Source organism: Lissotriton helveticus, chromosome 1_1, assembly GCF_964261635.1.
Source record: "Lissotriton helveticus chromosome 1_1, aLisHel1.1, whole genome shotgun sequence".
NCBI classification, from domain to species: Eukaryota; Metazoa; Chordata; class Amphibia; order Caudata; family Salamandridae; genus Lissotriton; species Lissotriton helveticus.
In genome coordinates this window covers 2,138,810,089-2,138,827,947 of record NC_136057.1, presented here as the reverse complement: position 1 = coordinate 2,138,827,947, position 17,859 = coordinate 2,138,810,089, and the positions used below count along the sequence as shown (strand labels likewise).

Below are 17,859 nucleotides of genomic sequence, written 5' to 3'. Positions count from 1 at the left end.
GACACAAAGGATTTCTTGAATTCTATACGGAATATCAATTGGGACAATGAATGTCTGCTAATCGTACTTGACATTACGAGCCTATATACTGTCATTAACCATCGACAGGGCCTTGAAGCTGTTCAACACTTTCTGAACTTGAGACAATTGAGGTTCACAACCCATAATGATATGATCATCGAGTTCATTGAGTTCTGTTTGAACAATAACATATTCTTGTTCGAAGACCAGCTGTTTAGACAGGTGTCGGGTACGGCGATGGGTACCTGCTTCGCTCCCAGCTACGCGAATCTTTTCGTGGGCTGGTGGGAGGAGCAGGTGCCCAGGAGCTGTATGGTGGATGGAGTGGAGGGTAAAACAGAGGGGTGGTACAGATATATAGATGATCTGTTTATCGTGTGGCGGGGCTCTTTTGAAACAGCACAAGCCTTCATTAATCAACTGAATGAGAATACTTACAATTTGCACTTCTCAGGGACCATAAGTGACTCATCTGCAGAATACTTAGATCTAAAAGTGTTTGCAGAGGACCATCAGATCCACACGGCTCTGCATAGAAAGTCTACTGCAGGCAATTCCACCCTGTTTGCAAGCAGCAGCCACCCCCCTCAACTAATCAAGAGCATTCCTTACGGGGAGCTACTCCGGCTCCGTAGGAATTGCTCAAGATTGGAAGACTTTGATAAGGCAGCACAGGATTGTGTGAAAAGGTTTGAAGTGAGAGGGTATGGAAAATCCATCTTGAAAAACACCTTAAAAAGAGTAAGGGCTATTCCCAGAGACTCCCTAATGACTCCTAAGCCTGCCATCAAGGAAAGGGAAGATGAGAAAGGGAAATTTAGACTTATAACTCCCTTCTCGGCTGGAGCACAGGACCTTAGGTCAATGATGCGTAAAAATTGGCATATTCTCACCACTGACAGTATCATCAAAGATGATTTACCGACCCACCCGCTAATAACATTCAATAAAACGAGATCCCTTCGAGATTATCTAGTGACTAGCCACTTAGAAAAACCACTCCCGAAAAGTAACACCTTAAGATCAATGAGTGGGTTTTTCCCCTGCGGTAAATGCAAAGCTTGCGCAGGTAGCAGGAGAGTTCTTGCAGTGGAGAATACAGAGACAGGCAAAAAACTGCATATAAAACAGTTTATAACTTGCAGTACTCCCCTAGCAGTGTATTGTTTGGTTTGCCCCTGTGGCCTCCGCTACATAGGGAGCACCATTAACATGCTTAAGCTGCGGATCCTGGAACATCTAAGGGCCATTGACAAGGCCGACCAGGCTTATCCGGTCGCCCGGCACTTTGCCGAAAAGCATAACAGGGACCGTAGTCAGCTTCAATATTTCGGGCTAGATACCATCAAAACTAATGCCAGAGGGGGTGACCAATTGCGACGTCTCCGTAGATTGGAGTCACGCTACATTATAGACCTCTCCACTAAGTGGCCTAAAGGGATGAATAGCGGTGAAGAAATGGTCTTTCATCTAGGCAATGCGTAATAGATGACTGTTATATCTATATGTACTCAATTTCTGTGGACCTGCTCTGTATTTTGAATTTTGAATTCCAATTTTGTATGTATAGCACTGTATATATTGTCACTTACACATTGGGGTTTGTATATAAAGTATATGTAGGTATATACCTACAGGAGGATATATTGAGGTTGAATTGAGGAAAAAACCCTAACCTCGCTAACGGTTCCATTGTCCCGCCCTGATGGTGGGAAGGAACCAATGTATGTACATACCCTTACTGTTATATAAGTGGCAATTTAATGGATCAAGGGGCTCTTTGATTCATTTGAGTTATGCCAAAATGACACTAATTGGATAGTTTTAGTGGGATATCCATGTAGTCTTTGGCATCTCTTGCTATACGTTGGTTACCTGAACATGGGTAAATCTGAGTGAATATATTGTAAATATGTTGTACATAGGTTGTATTTAATAGGTCACCTCTCATTAGTGTAAGAGGACCATTGCCGATCCACGGCTGTATTGAACATTATATGGAAGATATGTGATAACATGTAAACTTTCTCCCATAGAAACGCACATCCACCTATTTGTAGGGTGATTATGCAATACAGGGGGTTGCTAATGTGTAGATAGACATATATGTATATATGTATATATTGACCATTACAAGATGGCGCGTATTTGGGAGGATTGTAGTCCTCTGTTGATATCAACTGAGAGGCGGTACCTATGTATGTAATCACCTATATTAATTGTACCGGTTTCTTCATGTGTAAACACACTGACGAAGGCCTAGTGCTGAAACGCGTCTGTGGCGTACTTGTAGTTAATAAACTACCGTGTGAGTAAGATACCCCCGAGTGCTGTCATTTCCTTCCCGGGATCCTGGGATGGTGAAGAGCGTAATATATATATATATATATATATATATATATATATATATATATATATACATGTAACAAGGCACCCAGTATACAAGGGCTGGACCCTGAAGCGGACTGGTGGACTCATAATGACGAGGATTCCCTTACTCCTTCCCCACAGGACGAACAGGTTCCCTGGCACTCGAAAACAGGAGGAAATGTGCACGGCTCCTTTAACTGGTCGTATGACTCGGACGAAGGCCCCTCCCACCGTGACGTCTGCTTCGGGGCATTGGTTAAGAACCCGGACATCCCAGAGTTAGCGTGTGACATCACCGGAGGCGAGGAGCAGAGATCGGGAGAGTACGAGGAGAAAAGCCGGAGAGTGCGCGGGTCCGAGGACGCCGAGCGAGGAAGAGAAGTAGACGAGCCGAAAGGCGAAGCAGACGAGCCAGGAGGCCAACGGGACCGCGCTGCGCCGTGCCACACTCCCGAGGGAGGAGTGTGGCTCAGACAGGTACGGGACAAGTTGGCAAGTTGGGTGGGACGTCGGGGTATAGTTCCGCTTTAGTGAGTGCACCCTCTTCCATAGAATCCCTCACCTTCATGGTCCCTATAATTCCCTCCCCTTCACTACGAGACACAGCAGCGGTAAAGCGCCACACCAGAGGTGTCCCCTCACTTCCCCGGTTCCTTTGGGATTGAAGCAGAACGAGGACAGACTGTAATTGGTCCTTTCTTTTTTTTTTTTTTCCTTTCCGGTTATCCCGGTCCACGAGAGTCTTACAACTCGAAGCGCCCAATCCAGGGGCGAGACGGTCTCATAAGCAGCGTGTATCCAAAGAGGCACCACGGATCCAGCCGAGTTTGCCAAAGAAAGACTGACATTTCGTCAAAAGAAATTGTATATGAAAATAAAACCCGCTTTACCCAAACATCGTTCCCCGCCTATTACTGACTCCCCGTTACAATATATATATAAAACATTTTTAAGAAGCGCTCAGGGATCCCGCACGTTGGCGGGACTATTCAGTGCTCATGACTATTGATGAGGATCCCCTGGAACAGAACTAACTTTACCTGCCAGACTTTGGACTTTAAAGTTCCTTCAACTGTAGCATTTTGTGGTTAAAGTGTAGGATCAGTACTGAGCATAAGACCCAAGAGAGGGTAGCAGAAACACAACAGTAGTCTGTTCTGCAGAAATCTTGAAAAATCCTTATGGGTACAAGGGGACAATAGAACTAGTCAGACACAGTGGATATGTTGGCTAACTGCAATTGATGAAACCATGGCTTCACTAACTAACCAGACCCCAAGTCAGTCGTGCCAGGATCTACTCACATTTTCCCTGTGAAAAAAGAGCAATTGTGAATAGTATGCTTAAAAATTACACTGGTTCTTTGTCAGAAAATGTGCAAACCAGAACGGCATACTTTATAAAAAACTAAAAAAGTACGTTTTTGATCAAGTGCCTTTTAAAATAATGGGGAATATGCAACTTTTTAGCATCTGTACAACAAAAAGGATAAAAACGAACAGCTATTTTCATTGTGTCAGCACCATGTTGAATTATTTCTTACTAAAAAAGGAAGCAACAGTATTCAAAAGATCCAGTAGATGATCCAATGTTAGCTTTTTTAATACTTACCTTTGCAATAGTTAACATGACTTTAATAGAATCAGCTGTGTTATGAACTGGTATCACACGTAGATTGCTTCCCAGAAATCTGCAAATCACAATCAGTATTAATGTACTACCTTTGCATTATTACAAAACACGTTCATGGCAGGATTAATGTATACTTTAAAAGACATGACTATAGCCCTTGATTGGGTATTTATTTAGGCTTTTCCTTTTTGGGTAACACTAGTGACAAGCTGCACATTTTGGGCGGCCGCTTTTAGGACTGTCCTTTCCTTTACTCAAACTGATGAAGTCCACTTATAATCATTCTGCTCTGACTGGACTCAGGACTACCCAATAAACACACCAAGCGAAATAGTACCTACCTATATAAGTAATTTACCCCAGCCGCGTAATATTGCACCTTGACAAACCCTCATAGAGTTATAAAAAAAAGGTGGCAATCAAAGTTTTTGGAAGTTTTATCATGCAAAAAAAAAGAAAGAAAAGAAATTCACATAAAGATATTGGCCTGTACGACACCTAATTGACCCAAATTGGTCTTTTTTTTTTAAACATCTTTTTATTGAAAGCAAAACAATTCCATCATAATACACACTCAGGAGCAATGGAAGAGCAGATTCAGCTTACATTGTTAAAAGCACATCAGTTCAATCATTTACCGGTATTGGGATGATCCACCTCCAGTGCAGTGTACCCTCTAGCCTACCTCCGGTCTTCAGTCCGTCCCCTGCCCAGCTACTCCCCCACCCTCCTAACTCCCTCTCCTCCCCCACCCCTATTCTAGAAATGCGGCCCGGAGCCGAGCCTAAAACCATAGCCTCCTTGCAAGGAGGAACCACAAACATATCACGGGCAATGCCGGACTTGGCAGGGCCTCTCTACTCATCCTCCGAGTCGTCCATCCACTCTCCCCTGTACCTTCTCCAGGCCCGCCAGATCTTTTCCCATTTTTTGGGGCAGCCCCTACTGTTGTATATGACCCTCTCCGCCCTCTGGCACCAGTCCAGGTCCCGCTCCCATTCCTCTATTGTTGGTAGTAGGTCACTTCCCCAGAGACGTGCGATATTTCTCTTCGCCACCATACTCGCAAACGCCAGCCACACCTTTTCTCCCTTGGGCCATGTTACCTCTCCCGTGACTCCTAATACATGCCACCTGGCCTCCAGCGGTACCTCCGCCCCAACCACCTCCTCCATTATGTCTTTCAACCTGACCCAGTAGGAGCGAATTTTGGGGCAATCCCAGAGGATGTGGAAGAATGTACCCTCATACCCACACCCTCGCAGGCAGAAGCGTGATGTAGCGTATCCCATTTTAAATTGCACCGTGCGCGGGGTGTAAGACCTATGGAGTATACGAAGCTGTACCAGACGGAATCTTGCCCGAATCGCCACTTCCCTGGGGCACTGTAAGGCCTCGCTCCAATCGTCATCTTCTAGCAAACCCAAATCAGTTTCCCACTTTTCCCGGAGTGGCCCGAGTGCATCTGGGAGGTTATTAATGAACTTTTTGTAGGTGAGCGAGATGGCCTTATCAATCATTGGGTCGAGGAGCAGCCAAATTGGTATTTTTAACATTCAAATAACAAGGTGACTCTGTGAATGTGAACTATTCCATGACCTTTCAAAACTGGCTATGCAGGGGGCTGAACTGAACTCACAAAATATTTAAATCGTATAAACATAACAATTCCGGTACTGGCTCTTGAAAGAGACATAACTAAGTAAAAACGATTTAAAAAATGAAAATGTGTGCCATGTGCTCCCTGGAGCTCTGTCATGAAGAGCCGTGCTCGGCAATGAAACAGATGGGGATCATGCCTAAATCGGGCACCACGCCAATCCTTCCTGTGGTTTGACTTTACAGACAGCTTCACTTGCTCCTGTTTTTGTGTCTCACCTAGCAGCGCGTGCGCCGTCTCTTGGAGACATGCTGTATTCAGGTATGGACTTGAAGCTCCACCCATTTTCTGCCCATCTTTTGACTTGGCTCCTGTTATTGTCCTTTGTATATGGTGGCTTTTGATTTGTTAATAGGTTTAGTAGTTCCTCCTTTGTACCTCCCGTTCTAATGTTGTAACCTCCCATAAGGACTGCCCCTCTTACATATGTTGTTACTCAGTTTGCTTTATTCACAGTCTCTGAGCACTATTTTCTTACATGACTTTCTCCTACCTGCTGTTACAGGCATGACAAGCTCTCTGCAACGTAATGATTTTTATTTTCTGCAGTGCAGCTTGCTGTGCCTGAAATTGAACAATGTCGGCTGCAGGACTTTTCTTTTGTCATGCGCTGCTTGCGCAATTCTTATTTTTGCAATGTATTTTCTTTTCCTAGCACTTCATGGCGGCCGCCGGGCCGCATGTGATATTTTAAAAATGTACAGCTCACATGACTTGTACATTATCATTTATAAAGAATGGGAATTTTTTGGGCAGCGCGGTGCACTTTAACAATAGCAGCCGTGCACCTTTCTTTTCGTCTGAGTAAGCAGCCAATGGGGGCCGCGTGCCTTTATTTTCAAAACGTGCATCTCGCCCCACTCCAGCGAAAGGCACAGGCGGCGTGCTGTGCTGCTTACAAAAAACGTACAATATTGAAAAAATAAAGTTTGGCGAGCCACGCCTTTCATTTCTTTGGCGCCGCTTGGTCTAATTATTTCTTCACTCTCTCAACAGATGTGCCTCCTATAAACCCTCGACCCCAACCAGATTGTTTCTTGTTTTGTTTGATTGTATCACTTGTCTATTTAGACAGCTGATTTCTCTTCATTCTTCTGCTTCTTGAATGTTTCACAGCAGTCTCCTCTTTTCAGTTTGATTTACTGCCCTTCCCCACTGTGTTATATTTCTTCTTGGCAAACTCTAAATATCGTAAACTTTGCAGAGTTTTCATTCTTCTCCTCACAGTAATACTGCTTATTTTCTTTGCTGCTGGAGAGACTCCAGATCTGTGTGCCAGGGTGCCTGACTCAGGACCACGGGGTTCACGGTTGGATCCCCGGCACCAGCGGCTGGTTAGCCCAAGCTCGCTTAATCTTCCAGAAGGCCCGCAGCACCGGGACACCTCTCCGGAGGTGGCTGTGCACTTTACAAATGCTAGTATTTCATTACGTCGTCAACAGCAGTTTGTTGTTGATTTTTAATGTTCCCCACCCCCAGCTTTGGTTTTCCATTTTGTGTTCCTTTAGTAATATTTGCCCGCTATTTCGGTTTCACTATCTATTGGCATCCCTTGCCATACACTCCTGAGACCGCCTGGTTCTTATTACAAGACTATCTTGTGATATTTACTTATGAGTGCATTTCTCTAGATGATCCTTTGCCAGCTAATTTTGGAATACTTTGCCACTACCTCAGTGCTGCACAACTTTGGCTGTTTTCCCTTGTCTTTTTAATACAATTCCCTGTAATACAAACCCTCAGGGCCTAACTTTACATCCTTTTCCTAAACAGATGAACTAATGCTTCAAGTCCGCTTTGCATGAGTTTTTCTTTCTTAGGTCACCTTCTCACCCACATCCACTCAAGTTGCGTCTTCTTTTATTTGCAATTTGTTCCTTTCTTTCTCACCTTCCGTTAGGTACTCATTACCTTATTTAATTATATGTATTATTTACCAACATGACTGTTTGCTTTTGATTTTTTAAACGGATTATTAGCCCTCTGGCTCTGTCAAGTTTCAGTTCTATTGGTACTGATTTAGTAACATTACATATTTACATGGGAAGCAGGATACAGCACTTCCTCCCAGGGTGGCAATCCATCACATTTGACAGATGCATCTTTCAGATAGTTCAGCAGGGCAAAACACCCTTTTGTTCTTTCTGACCCACTGCAGCTTCTTCCCAAATCAGAGCAACTCTCAAAGGAACAGCTATCCATCTTACTGTAACAGCTGTGAACTCTACTGTTCAAAGGGGCTATCAAGAGGATTTTGTACTTGGAAACAGAACCTTGTGTAGGATCCTGGACTTCTGCTGCAACAGTAGATCCTCCCGCAGTGTCAACTTGATCGAAAGACAGATGTTCACACACAGAAATTCTGGATACCACACCCTCCTGGCCCAAGCCAGAGCCACTAGGATGACTTGGGTCAGTCTATTTCACGACTCAAGTCAAGAGTCGTAGTGGCGGAAAGGCACACAGGATTCCCAAACTCCACTCGAAATGCGTCCTCAAGAGGGAGCCTTCTTGGGAACACTAATGCTAAAAAATGCTTACGCTGCCCATGCTTGGCGGTGGCAACAAGATCAAGGCAGGCTTCACCCCATTGCTGGGTATAATTGTTATTCTTGATTCGTTGGGCGGCGATGACAGAGTTTGTCTGCACTGGCGTTTAGACATCCTGCCAGGTGGTTCACATCTAGAGAAATTCCCTGGCAAGTCAGCTACTTCCAGAGGCACAAAGCTTCCTGGCACAAGACCCAAGACCCCACTCCACCTGTTTGTTGCAATACCACATGGCAGTAGTGTTATCTGTGGGAACCTGTACTGATCTCCCCTTGATGGATGGTAGGCCTTCAGCACTTCACGGATTGCGCCCGACTCCAATTAACTAATGTGAAGGCAGGTTTTCGATGGACATCAGAGTCCTCTAATCTCCACTTCTCCCAGATGGCCTTCCCTGCCCATTAGTGGTGCATCCGTCACCACTTTAACCTTTGGTAGGGTTAAGGAGAGGAGTCTGCTAGTAGGCCAATTATGGACTAGCAGCCACCACTGCAGATATTTTGCAGTCTCCTCCAAAACCTAAAAGGACTCCAATAAGTTCTTCTGGTGTGGTGTCCACTGGGACTTCAGGTCCTACCGCAGGGTCAACATGTGCCATCTGGCATGGTTGACTAGCAGGATTCTAGTGGGCAAATAGTCAGGTTGGACAACTCATATGTCCAAGTAATGGCTCACCATCCTTGTAGGAAATATTTGATCTTGCGTCGTACAGGATGGGTATGAATTGAAAAGGACTTACTAAAGTACATGAATATGTTAGCCCAGCACACTCAATACATAGAAATCAAAAGGTATACAGTCAGTAATGCAGAAATTTTTCAAAGGCGAGTCGATGTTGTATTTCAATTCTTTCTTTATTTTTCATTCTTTAAAACACTTTTGAAACCGGTTTCTATGTATTGAGTGTGCTGGGCTAACATATTCATGTACTTTTGAGGAATGCTAGGTTCTCTGAATCAGCTTCTGAATTGAGGGGGTATAGGGAATTGTGCCTCCAGCCCATGTTGCACCTCTGTGCTTGTCTAAATACAGATAAGGGACGTTTTGAACTTGTGCAGGCATTTATGCTTTGATTCCCAGCGTTTTATATTTTGAGGACTTACTAAAGTGTTTAGCAGTTGTATTTCCCAGAGGGGCAGAGGGTTGAGCTCCACATTGTCACTGATGCCCTGAACATTGTCTCTGGGAGCCGTGGCCTCAGCCACAAAAGGGCTGAGAAGATTGTTATACCAGCAGCAGGGTCTGGCATTGGAGATATTGTAAACCTCTGGTCAAACTGTTGAGGAAATTGCCTAGTAGATGCAGACACCCCCAGGGAATGTGCTGGGGCATGACTTTTCTCAAAGCGTTCTAGGGATGAATCTGCTTTCGCACCATAGATGCGAGAGGTGTGAAATTAGAATGTCCAAGTGTTTTTAATGCCCATTAAAGATGACTGGATATCCCTGACCCAAGCGATCAGTTGGGTCGAGGCCAGACCAAACAACAAATTCCGCAGCATCCTGGCCTTCCTGTATGGCTTGGGCTAAAGACCCCTGTAGGAAGGTGGATACCTGACTATGGTTACCCCAGATTTTTTGCCTTGTGTTTAGCTGGTTTTTTACTTAGTTGGCCTGGGATCCTGCTAATCAGGGCCCCAGGCTATCTGCTCTCCCTATAAAATGAACTCCATGTACCTTGGCGACGGGGGTAGCATTCCACCCTTCTAGAGGGACATGTTACTTCCATTAATCCGGGTTAAAGTTAACCAGAGCCTCAGCATCACAAAATGGATGCTGCTGCCACAGACACAAGTCTGACCTCCTGCTGCTGGGAGTCCTTCCAGCGAGGGAGGCTTGGACAATAGGTTTCCTGTCACAGGGAGGGTCTAACACCACCCCAGACAGGCTATAGTGTATTGGGGCAGGGAGGGCTGAATTAAATGAGACACTGCCTGGAGCACACAAGGTGTCCCATGCATAGTCCAGTTCAAACCGGTGCTGGGGCACTCCAGCCCCAGCCCTGGTGCGAAACTGGACAAAGAGAAAGGGGTGTAACCACCCCCTTCCTGGGTCCCACCTATAGGAGGGACCTGGCAGGTAATCCAGCCCCTAGATTTGGTATATAGGTAGGAGCTGTGTCCTTAGACTTCAGATATATCCTGACTGAAACTCTGATACGAAACTCTGGACCTTCGACATCCTACTTGACATAGAAGACTGTAGAATCTCCCTTGTGGATTTTCCCACAGAACCAGAGAAGCAGGCAGTCCATCGTAAAACAACAGAACCCCATAACACGAGGACATGATGTTAATGCCTCTGGTTCTACAATTTTAATATTGAATATACCCAGAGAAGTGAGCAGTCCTTAGCGGAACATTAGAGAAATGGAATCTAATCCCGCAAAGGACAAGACTTAGGCGCCTCTGGATTTTAACTATGTAAAGACGACCAACAATACAGATTTTAGGCATAACAACTCTGAACTCATCATATACCTAGGTACCTTACTTACAGGAGTATGATATTGGATATATTATCCAGAGAAACAACTCAACAGAATTGGCTTTCAAAAATTGAATAATATAGAAATACAACTTAAACACACGGACTTCAAGGGTAATCATATAGACCCCTACACCACAACAGAAACCAAAAGGTGTCTTGACAAAGGTGGACAGTAATTTGGAAAACCACCGAAACGCGTCGACGCTACACACAGTATAATTCAGGATCTCGACATCTTCGCTGATATATTGTATCATAGTACATTTAGCTTAGGTGTATACAATAGAGTCCGAATATACAATAAGTATTGCACAAATTTGATGTCTTACTGTTTTTTCTGTCTTTGTGATTCAATCTTGCTGGCCGAAATTGAAACTCCTTTTTATTGTTTTATTTTTGCTGAGTGGACTCCAATCTTTGGGACCACTCTCCTTTTAATATTTGTATGTTTCAATAAATTGTAAGAATTCTTCATATATACTTGTATTGTGGTATTGTTGTTCCTTGACCCCTTTTTGGCTTCTTCTAAACATTCTCATTCAGGGGAATACTTCTAGTTCACTGTTCAGATATATCCTGACTGAAACTCTGATACGAAACTCTGGACCTTCGACATCCTACTTGACATAGAAGACTGTAGAATCTCCCTTGTGGTCAAGGAGTGACCACCCTGTGCAAGCAGGCACCATCAAGCGCTCAACGGTTTGCTTTGTCGTTGCTCCCGCCGGAGCTTGAACACAGAGCCTGACAAGACCCGGACTTCCAGACATCCAACAGCCCGATCCACAGCCACAGCAAAGCTGAGACCCATGAAGGCGACGAGAGACGTGGGACTGGCCATCTTGGAAAGCCAGCGAATTGCTTTCCGTGCAACTTCAGAGGCACCCTCGAAGTTGTGCATTGGGGATTGAGAAGCCCCAGCCCCGAGCACCAACTGCTCCGAAGATCACCTCTCCACACTCACCGAGTGCTGCGTGTGGCCCTTTTGCATTTTCCTGCTTGACGCGTCTGTCCGGTCACTTGCCCGTTGGCTAGTGGCCTCTGTGACGACGAAATCTGAAATCTACACCGCTGGTCTGGTTGCTCCAGTCTGGCCCTTGCTTCCATGCAAAGGAGAAGCCCCTCAGTCCTTGCTGGCCTGAGTAAGAAGCCATCTTCGATTCCTGCGTGGGTTGCATTTGCCAAGGCCTTTTGACCCCGAATCGAGAACCGACACCGCCGACAGCGAGAGCCTTCGTGGGACAGTCCGTATCCAGCTCGTGGTCGTGGTTGACACCTCCTGGTCCACGTGGCTGAAGGGACAAGCTTCACAACATCACCTGATTGCTTCCAGACATCGCCTGGTTCCTTCCTGGTTCCTTCCTGGTCACTGGCTAGTGACCCAGACTCTGTCCCCTCTGCTTTCAGGTACTCTTCAACCTCCATCCACCCTTGGATCCAACCGGATTCTTCTCTCCTGGTCGCCTGCAGCATCTTTTCTCCAAGGCTCCATAGAACTCCACGACGAAACCCGACACACTTTGACACCTATGCACCCGCTTCCTGTGGGTGAGGTAACGCGAGTACTGCGGTGCTCCTGTAAAGAGTAACTCTCCTAGTGTCCTAGTTTCAAGTGGTTAGCTTCTAGTCCAGTCGGAAGACTCCTAAACCTTTAACTTTCTAACTTTTACGCACCCATTGACTTCTATGTGTGCACGCGTGTGCATTTAGACACTGCACCCGCGTCCCGTGGGCCTCCTGCTCCCTAACTACTGTTAGTACAGTGTAGCCCCAGCGATTCCCAAGGCCCTAGGCCTTACCATTCTTCGTGACGTGGTTCTTATACCACTATTTTAGTATATGGTTTAGCGGGCCACCAGGGCCTATCCATATTTGTGCAACCTATTGTATGCTATATTAAGTAACTTGTTATGCGCTTGTGCTTCTGTTCTCATAAAGAGTACAGAGGGTTGTTTTAGAAATAAATACATATATATTTTGAATATATAACCTGTGTGGTGTCCTTTCATTTGGTATTAAAGGGATTGCATATGGTAAAACAGCTGGCTTCACATGCCCTCTTGAGTTTAGCCTAAGACTGCTTTTGTCCATGCTACCACTAGGATAGCTGGTCTATAAGGTTGACTTAACAACCATCACCATAAGGGTTGTTTGGACTGGTGCAAGGTGCTCACTAGAATAGTGAACATTATATACCAGGCCAACTTCTCACAACCCCGTCTAAGTCCTTTGGAACTGCCAGTAGGATTTGACCAACCTCATCCCATAATGCATTACTTTAGAAGCCCATGAGGCAGCTGGCATGGACTGAATGTAAAGCAAGGCTAGCAGGAGAGAACATGTGCTTCCCAAAAGGCTTCCATACAGTTAGACTAACGGTCAGGAAGAGTCCTAGGAAACGCATTAGGGGTGACTCTGCTGGTGGACACCTGGACCACCATACTCTCTGGTGTAGGGTATTGGTTCTAGAAGCAAGGATCGCCCTGTGCTGGTCTATGGCAATGAGATGTCTGTCTGTTGACTGAGGGCCCGAATCATGGCTTTGCTCGAATGCCCTAGAAGTTGTTCTTAAAGGGTTTGGTAAATAGCTAGAGGGGTTCAGTAGGTGTTAGTAAGTAAGTAATCTATATTCGATTTTGCAATAAAATCATACAAGTACATAAAAATAATCAAGATAAGGGGGCGCTAGGTGGTGCACAACCAAGATGGCCGCACACCCGTGAGGTTCTGGAGGCTTGGTGACCCATATCCGACATTTATCCTGTACTGACATTGCTGAACTATGTGTAAAGCGGGCATTCCTTGCCCTTGAGCGTTACAGACGACACGGTGTAAATCCCTCGACGATCCGAGGAGCGGCCGCGCTGCTGGAGTAGAAACTTGGCTGCAGGGGACTGGGGCGACGCTGCTCTGGTTCCTAAGGGCGGCGAGGCACACAAACGGAGCTCCGGAGATCCCACGAGGTGATGGGCCCCGTACTGTGCCATCGCCAACCAGGCTATACGTGGTGCACATGGCAGACGGCAGAGGACAGACACCATTGCTATAAGGATCACTTGACTGCAGAGCTACTCGGTGAAAGTGAGGCGGTGGAACGAAGGAGAGAGACAGGAGCATTGGCGCCACTTATCCTGATACGCATGGAGCGAGCGTCTGGCACTGCGGGGGATCGAGCGGACCCCCTCTCGGCGCCCTGCGACCAACCAAACGTCCACCTTGGGGATTTTAGTGCTACAGGCCCGTGTGGGGCGGGATTGGTGGAGAGCGCTGAGGGAGCGCGTTTGGATGGGCCGCCACCATTATAGACGCGCTGTAGACCTCCAAAGAAATTCGCATTGACAGAATCAGCGTCCTTGACAGTATGGCCTGCGTCTGCCCCAACTTCACCGTTTATATACCGCACATTGCCAGACTGCCCCCATTGAGGCTGCACTGGGTCAGACAGTTACAGCTGCTGTATTGAACCCCTCCCGGCGCAGTGCTGCTTTTGAGTTGAGTGAACAGGGCCTGTTACCGTTTGCGAAGGGCCTAGAACTTGCCGACCCACATGCTGAGTCAACCCAACTAGTGTGGAGGTGGGGATTTGACAAGGCATAACACAGTCTTCATTTCCTTGTTACTATGACCATGTGCTGCTGAAACACTGCACACTTAATCTACACCCTGCGGGCACAATCCGACAGGCACAGAGCACTCTGCTGTGGGAGTGATCCTCCCGCGTGCCGCCCGCCTGTTCCCCGATAGGCGCATTATATGCAGTGGCTCAAGACGGCCTACCTGCACCATCCTGGCAACCCGGACACACACAGGAGTGCATGAGTGTGACTTATAGTAACCACTGACCGGAGCAACACAAGTTCCTCACATCCCCGACTAGACTCTGCCTATCCCAGGCTTCTCCCGAGACGGTGCGCGAGGACCTGCTGAGAGTCGGGCGAAAGCAGTAGAGAACGCCCACGGGGAGAGAAGGTAATAACTAGTAGGAAACAAACGTAAAGAGGTGGCAAAAGCAGCAACCGCTTACAAGGGACATAGAATAGAGTCTCTGATACCATACTTCATGATGGGGAAACCTGATGGCCGCCAGCCCGCCTCACCTTGGACAACAAGAAAACCTCTACTAGATACACCTCAGTGGACGCTGGTCACACCAGCACGGATTAGCCTCTCACTTCCTTGCCAACCCCGGAAGATGACGTTAAAGCTCTACTCCTGGCTATGAATCACAGTCTGAGTGATCTTTCCGGGAAAATGGACACTATGAACAACAGACTGGATTTTCTGGTGCAGAAAGTCAACAAGCATGATGGGCAGATAAAGGAGGCAGAGCGTCGGATATCGGATAATGAAGATGCCAGATCCCAAATGCAAATGCAGATGACACAGATGGACAAACTATTGAAAGTTACAGCGGCTAAGAATGAAGATTTAGAGGCCAGAAGTCGCCGCAATACCATTCGAATACTAGGAATACCAGAAAGCACCAACACCGGGCTTATGGAGGAGTATGTAGAACGCCTACTAACCACTACTTTTGGGGTGGAATCCTTCTCGGCGCATATGGTAGTGGAGAGAACGCACCGATCCCTAGGCCCTCGGCCCCCTCCGGGAGGTACTCCGAGCCCCATAATAGCCCATTTGTTATATTATCGGGATCGGGATGTGGCCCTCAAGAAAGCACGGGAGCAAAAGAACCAGCACTTTGACGGGAATGAGTATACCATCTTTCTGGATTTTACGATGGCTGTGCAGGAAGCGAGACTGAAGTTTCTGCCAGTAAAGATCAAACTACGGAAAGCACAGATTGAATACACCCTCCTGTATCCCGCACAGCTCCGGATCACTCACAACGGCTTACAAATCATCTGCAGTAATCCGCAGCAGGTGGAAGATTTCCTGAAGTCTACACAGCGGAGATCACCGTGACAGGATCGTCTATCCAGATCTGTATCTCCGACATCGGACTAATTCGCTTATGAGGTGCTCTCTCTCTACCAGATGAGAGGGGAGAAGGCCCGCCCGCTATGAGGGTAGAGAACTGGATGTACCAAAATGACTGCTGTGCTCCGGCCGCCTTGACACTCACTGGCGCCACCTCTTCTTCAGTACCACGTTACCTACAAGGTGAACACGAACAGAAGTGCCATACTGGGATATGTGTGCTCGTTATGCTGTATGATTGAAGGGCCGGGGCTATTCCCAATGATCCTTTCTGTATGCTACTCTAGTTCAGTTAATGCTAGTATCGAAATACTCTTCGCCAAGCACCCTTTCATTTACTGCTCCATCACCCCCGTACATCAGGAATGTAGGAACTGCACTGCCAGGGAGATGGACCACAGGAAGGGTTGTTGTAGCCCACTGGTGCCCCCCTTATGGGAGATCCCCCTTGTTGATTTTACCCTAATTTTCATTTAGTATAGAGATTTACTCTAGTAGGTTGAAATAACTAGGTTTTGCATAGTACGGGCTTGTTGTTTGGAATGTTGGGTCGGCACTTGAATACCAGCACGATTGGGGTGCTGTTGTGGGTGAGGGAGGGTTGGGGGGTTGATGCTCGTTTCAATGACAATCTACAACAAAACTTGTGGGAGGGGAGGGCAGGAGCGGGATGTTTATGTACCCACTTATGCCTAAGAGACAACGACCACTCACCATGCTAACCTATTGTGGACCATTAACACACTGTGCTTAACGTCACAAACATCATCACACAACCCTTTCTTACATCTAAAGACCATCATCGGTAATGTCGACAAACACTGAACCCTTATGAATTTAAATGCTCACATGGAATGTCAGAGGACTTGGGTACCCCCGCAAACGCCGCCACATATTGGCGTATTTAGACAGGCATAATATCCAGATAGCGATGCTTCAGGAAACACATATAGACCCACATCGGAATTCGTGCTTTGGCAGTATATAGGCTTCCGCCAGGTTGTTTTCTTCTTACTCTACGTACTCTCGTGGCACACTTATATTGATAAACAAACACATCCTTTATAACGGGAGGTACATATAGCGACCCCTTTGGACGCAGCTGCCTCATCTGGGGTACACTAGGCACCCAATCGGTTACTCTTGCCTGTTGCTACGGGCCAAACATAGACACCCCAGACTTCTTCACTGCGCTATGGGGACACATAATTAAAGTGGGTTCCACTCACATCATATGGGGTGGCGATTTTAATGTTGCCCTACACCCCTCCCTAGACAGATCCAATTCTCTCCCACAGCATTATAACAACATACAATATGTCCTTTCACAATTATTTCTCGACCTAGGGCGTCCAGATGCATGGCGGTAAGCCCACCCATCCACCAGAGAGGGCACTTTTTACACGGCCGGCCATCTCTCCTGGTCGCTGTTGGATTACTGGGAGTGCTCTAGTGGGGTTAGCACCTGGATTCATTTGGTCGAGCACATGGCCCGGACGTACCCTGATCATGCACCTGTGTGTTTGCCGATTGAGCTCCCAAACTTAAATACGACACCACGGTGCTGGAGACTTGTGCCAGAGACCCTGTTAGATGCGGTCTTTCAGACAGAGATAGGTGAGGAAATAGCAGACTTCATTGCCAGAAATAAGGGCACAGTTCAATATGTAGGCACAGTATGGGAAGCCTTCAAAGTCACCAAGTGGGGCGCGTGCATGTCCAAAAGCTTTGGAGCGCTCTATGATCTATGGCGCACTCTACATGGTCTAGAAACCGACATTAAGCAACTGGAGCAAAACATGTGGAGTACGACGTCAGGTGTCCAAAGAGCAGCACTGCGAGAAAAACTAACCGACTATACCAATACAGCTGATCGGGAAGCCAAATTTAAGGTCCGACGATATGGTTAAGGGAAAAGGCCAGGCAAAGCGCTGGCATCTGAAATAAGACCACCCAGGTTCTCAAACTATATCCTAGAGGTGATGGGTAATGATGGGGAGCGATGTATGGATATTTTACAGCCCTTCACTGACTTCTATAAAAACCTGTGTAGCTCACGACAAACATCTCCTCCGGACTTATCATATTATCTCTAAGACATAGCGTTGGGATGGTTGGGAGACGGGCAGCGGGAATTTCTAGAGGCGCTTTTGAAGATGATGAGCTTCGCGAAGCCATCATACAGATGTCATCGGG

General features: G+C 46.6%; 1 protein-coding gene across 3 annotated transcripts in view; it reads right to left on the bottom strand.

The window, feature by feature from the left end:
• The window catches only part of C1_1H1orf146 (chromosome 1_1 C1orf146 homolog), a 378,199-nt gene that overhangs the window by 194,465 nt on the left and 165,875 nt on the right, over positions 1–17,859 (bottom strand). For all 3 annotated transcript variants that reach the window (XR_013595255.1, XR_013595252.1, XM_078646325.1), the window contains exon 4: positions 4,003–4,081. Coding sequence is in view for 1 of the 3 variants with exons in the window: in XM_078646325.1 (XP_078502451.1) it covers positions 4,003–4,081 (79 nt within the window). In the remaining 2 variants the exon portion in view is untranslated. The remainder of the gene's footprint in view (positions 1–4,002; positions 4,082–17,859) is intronic.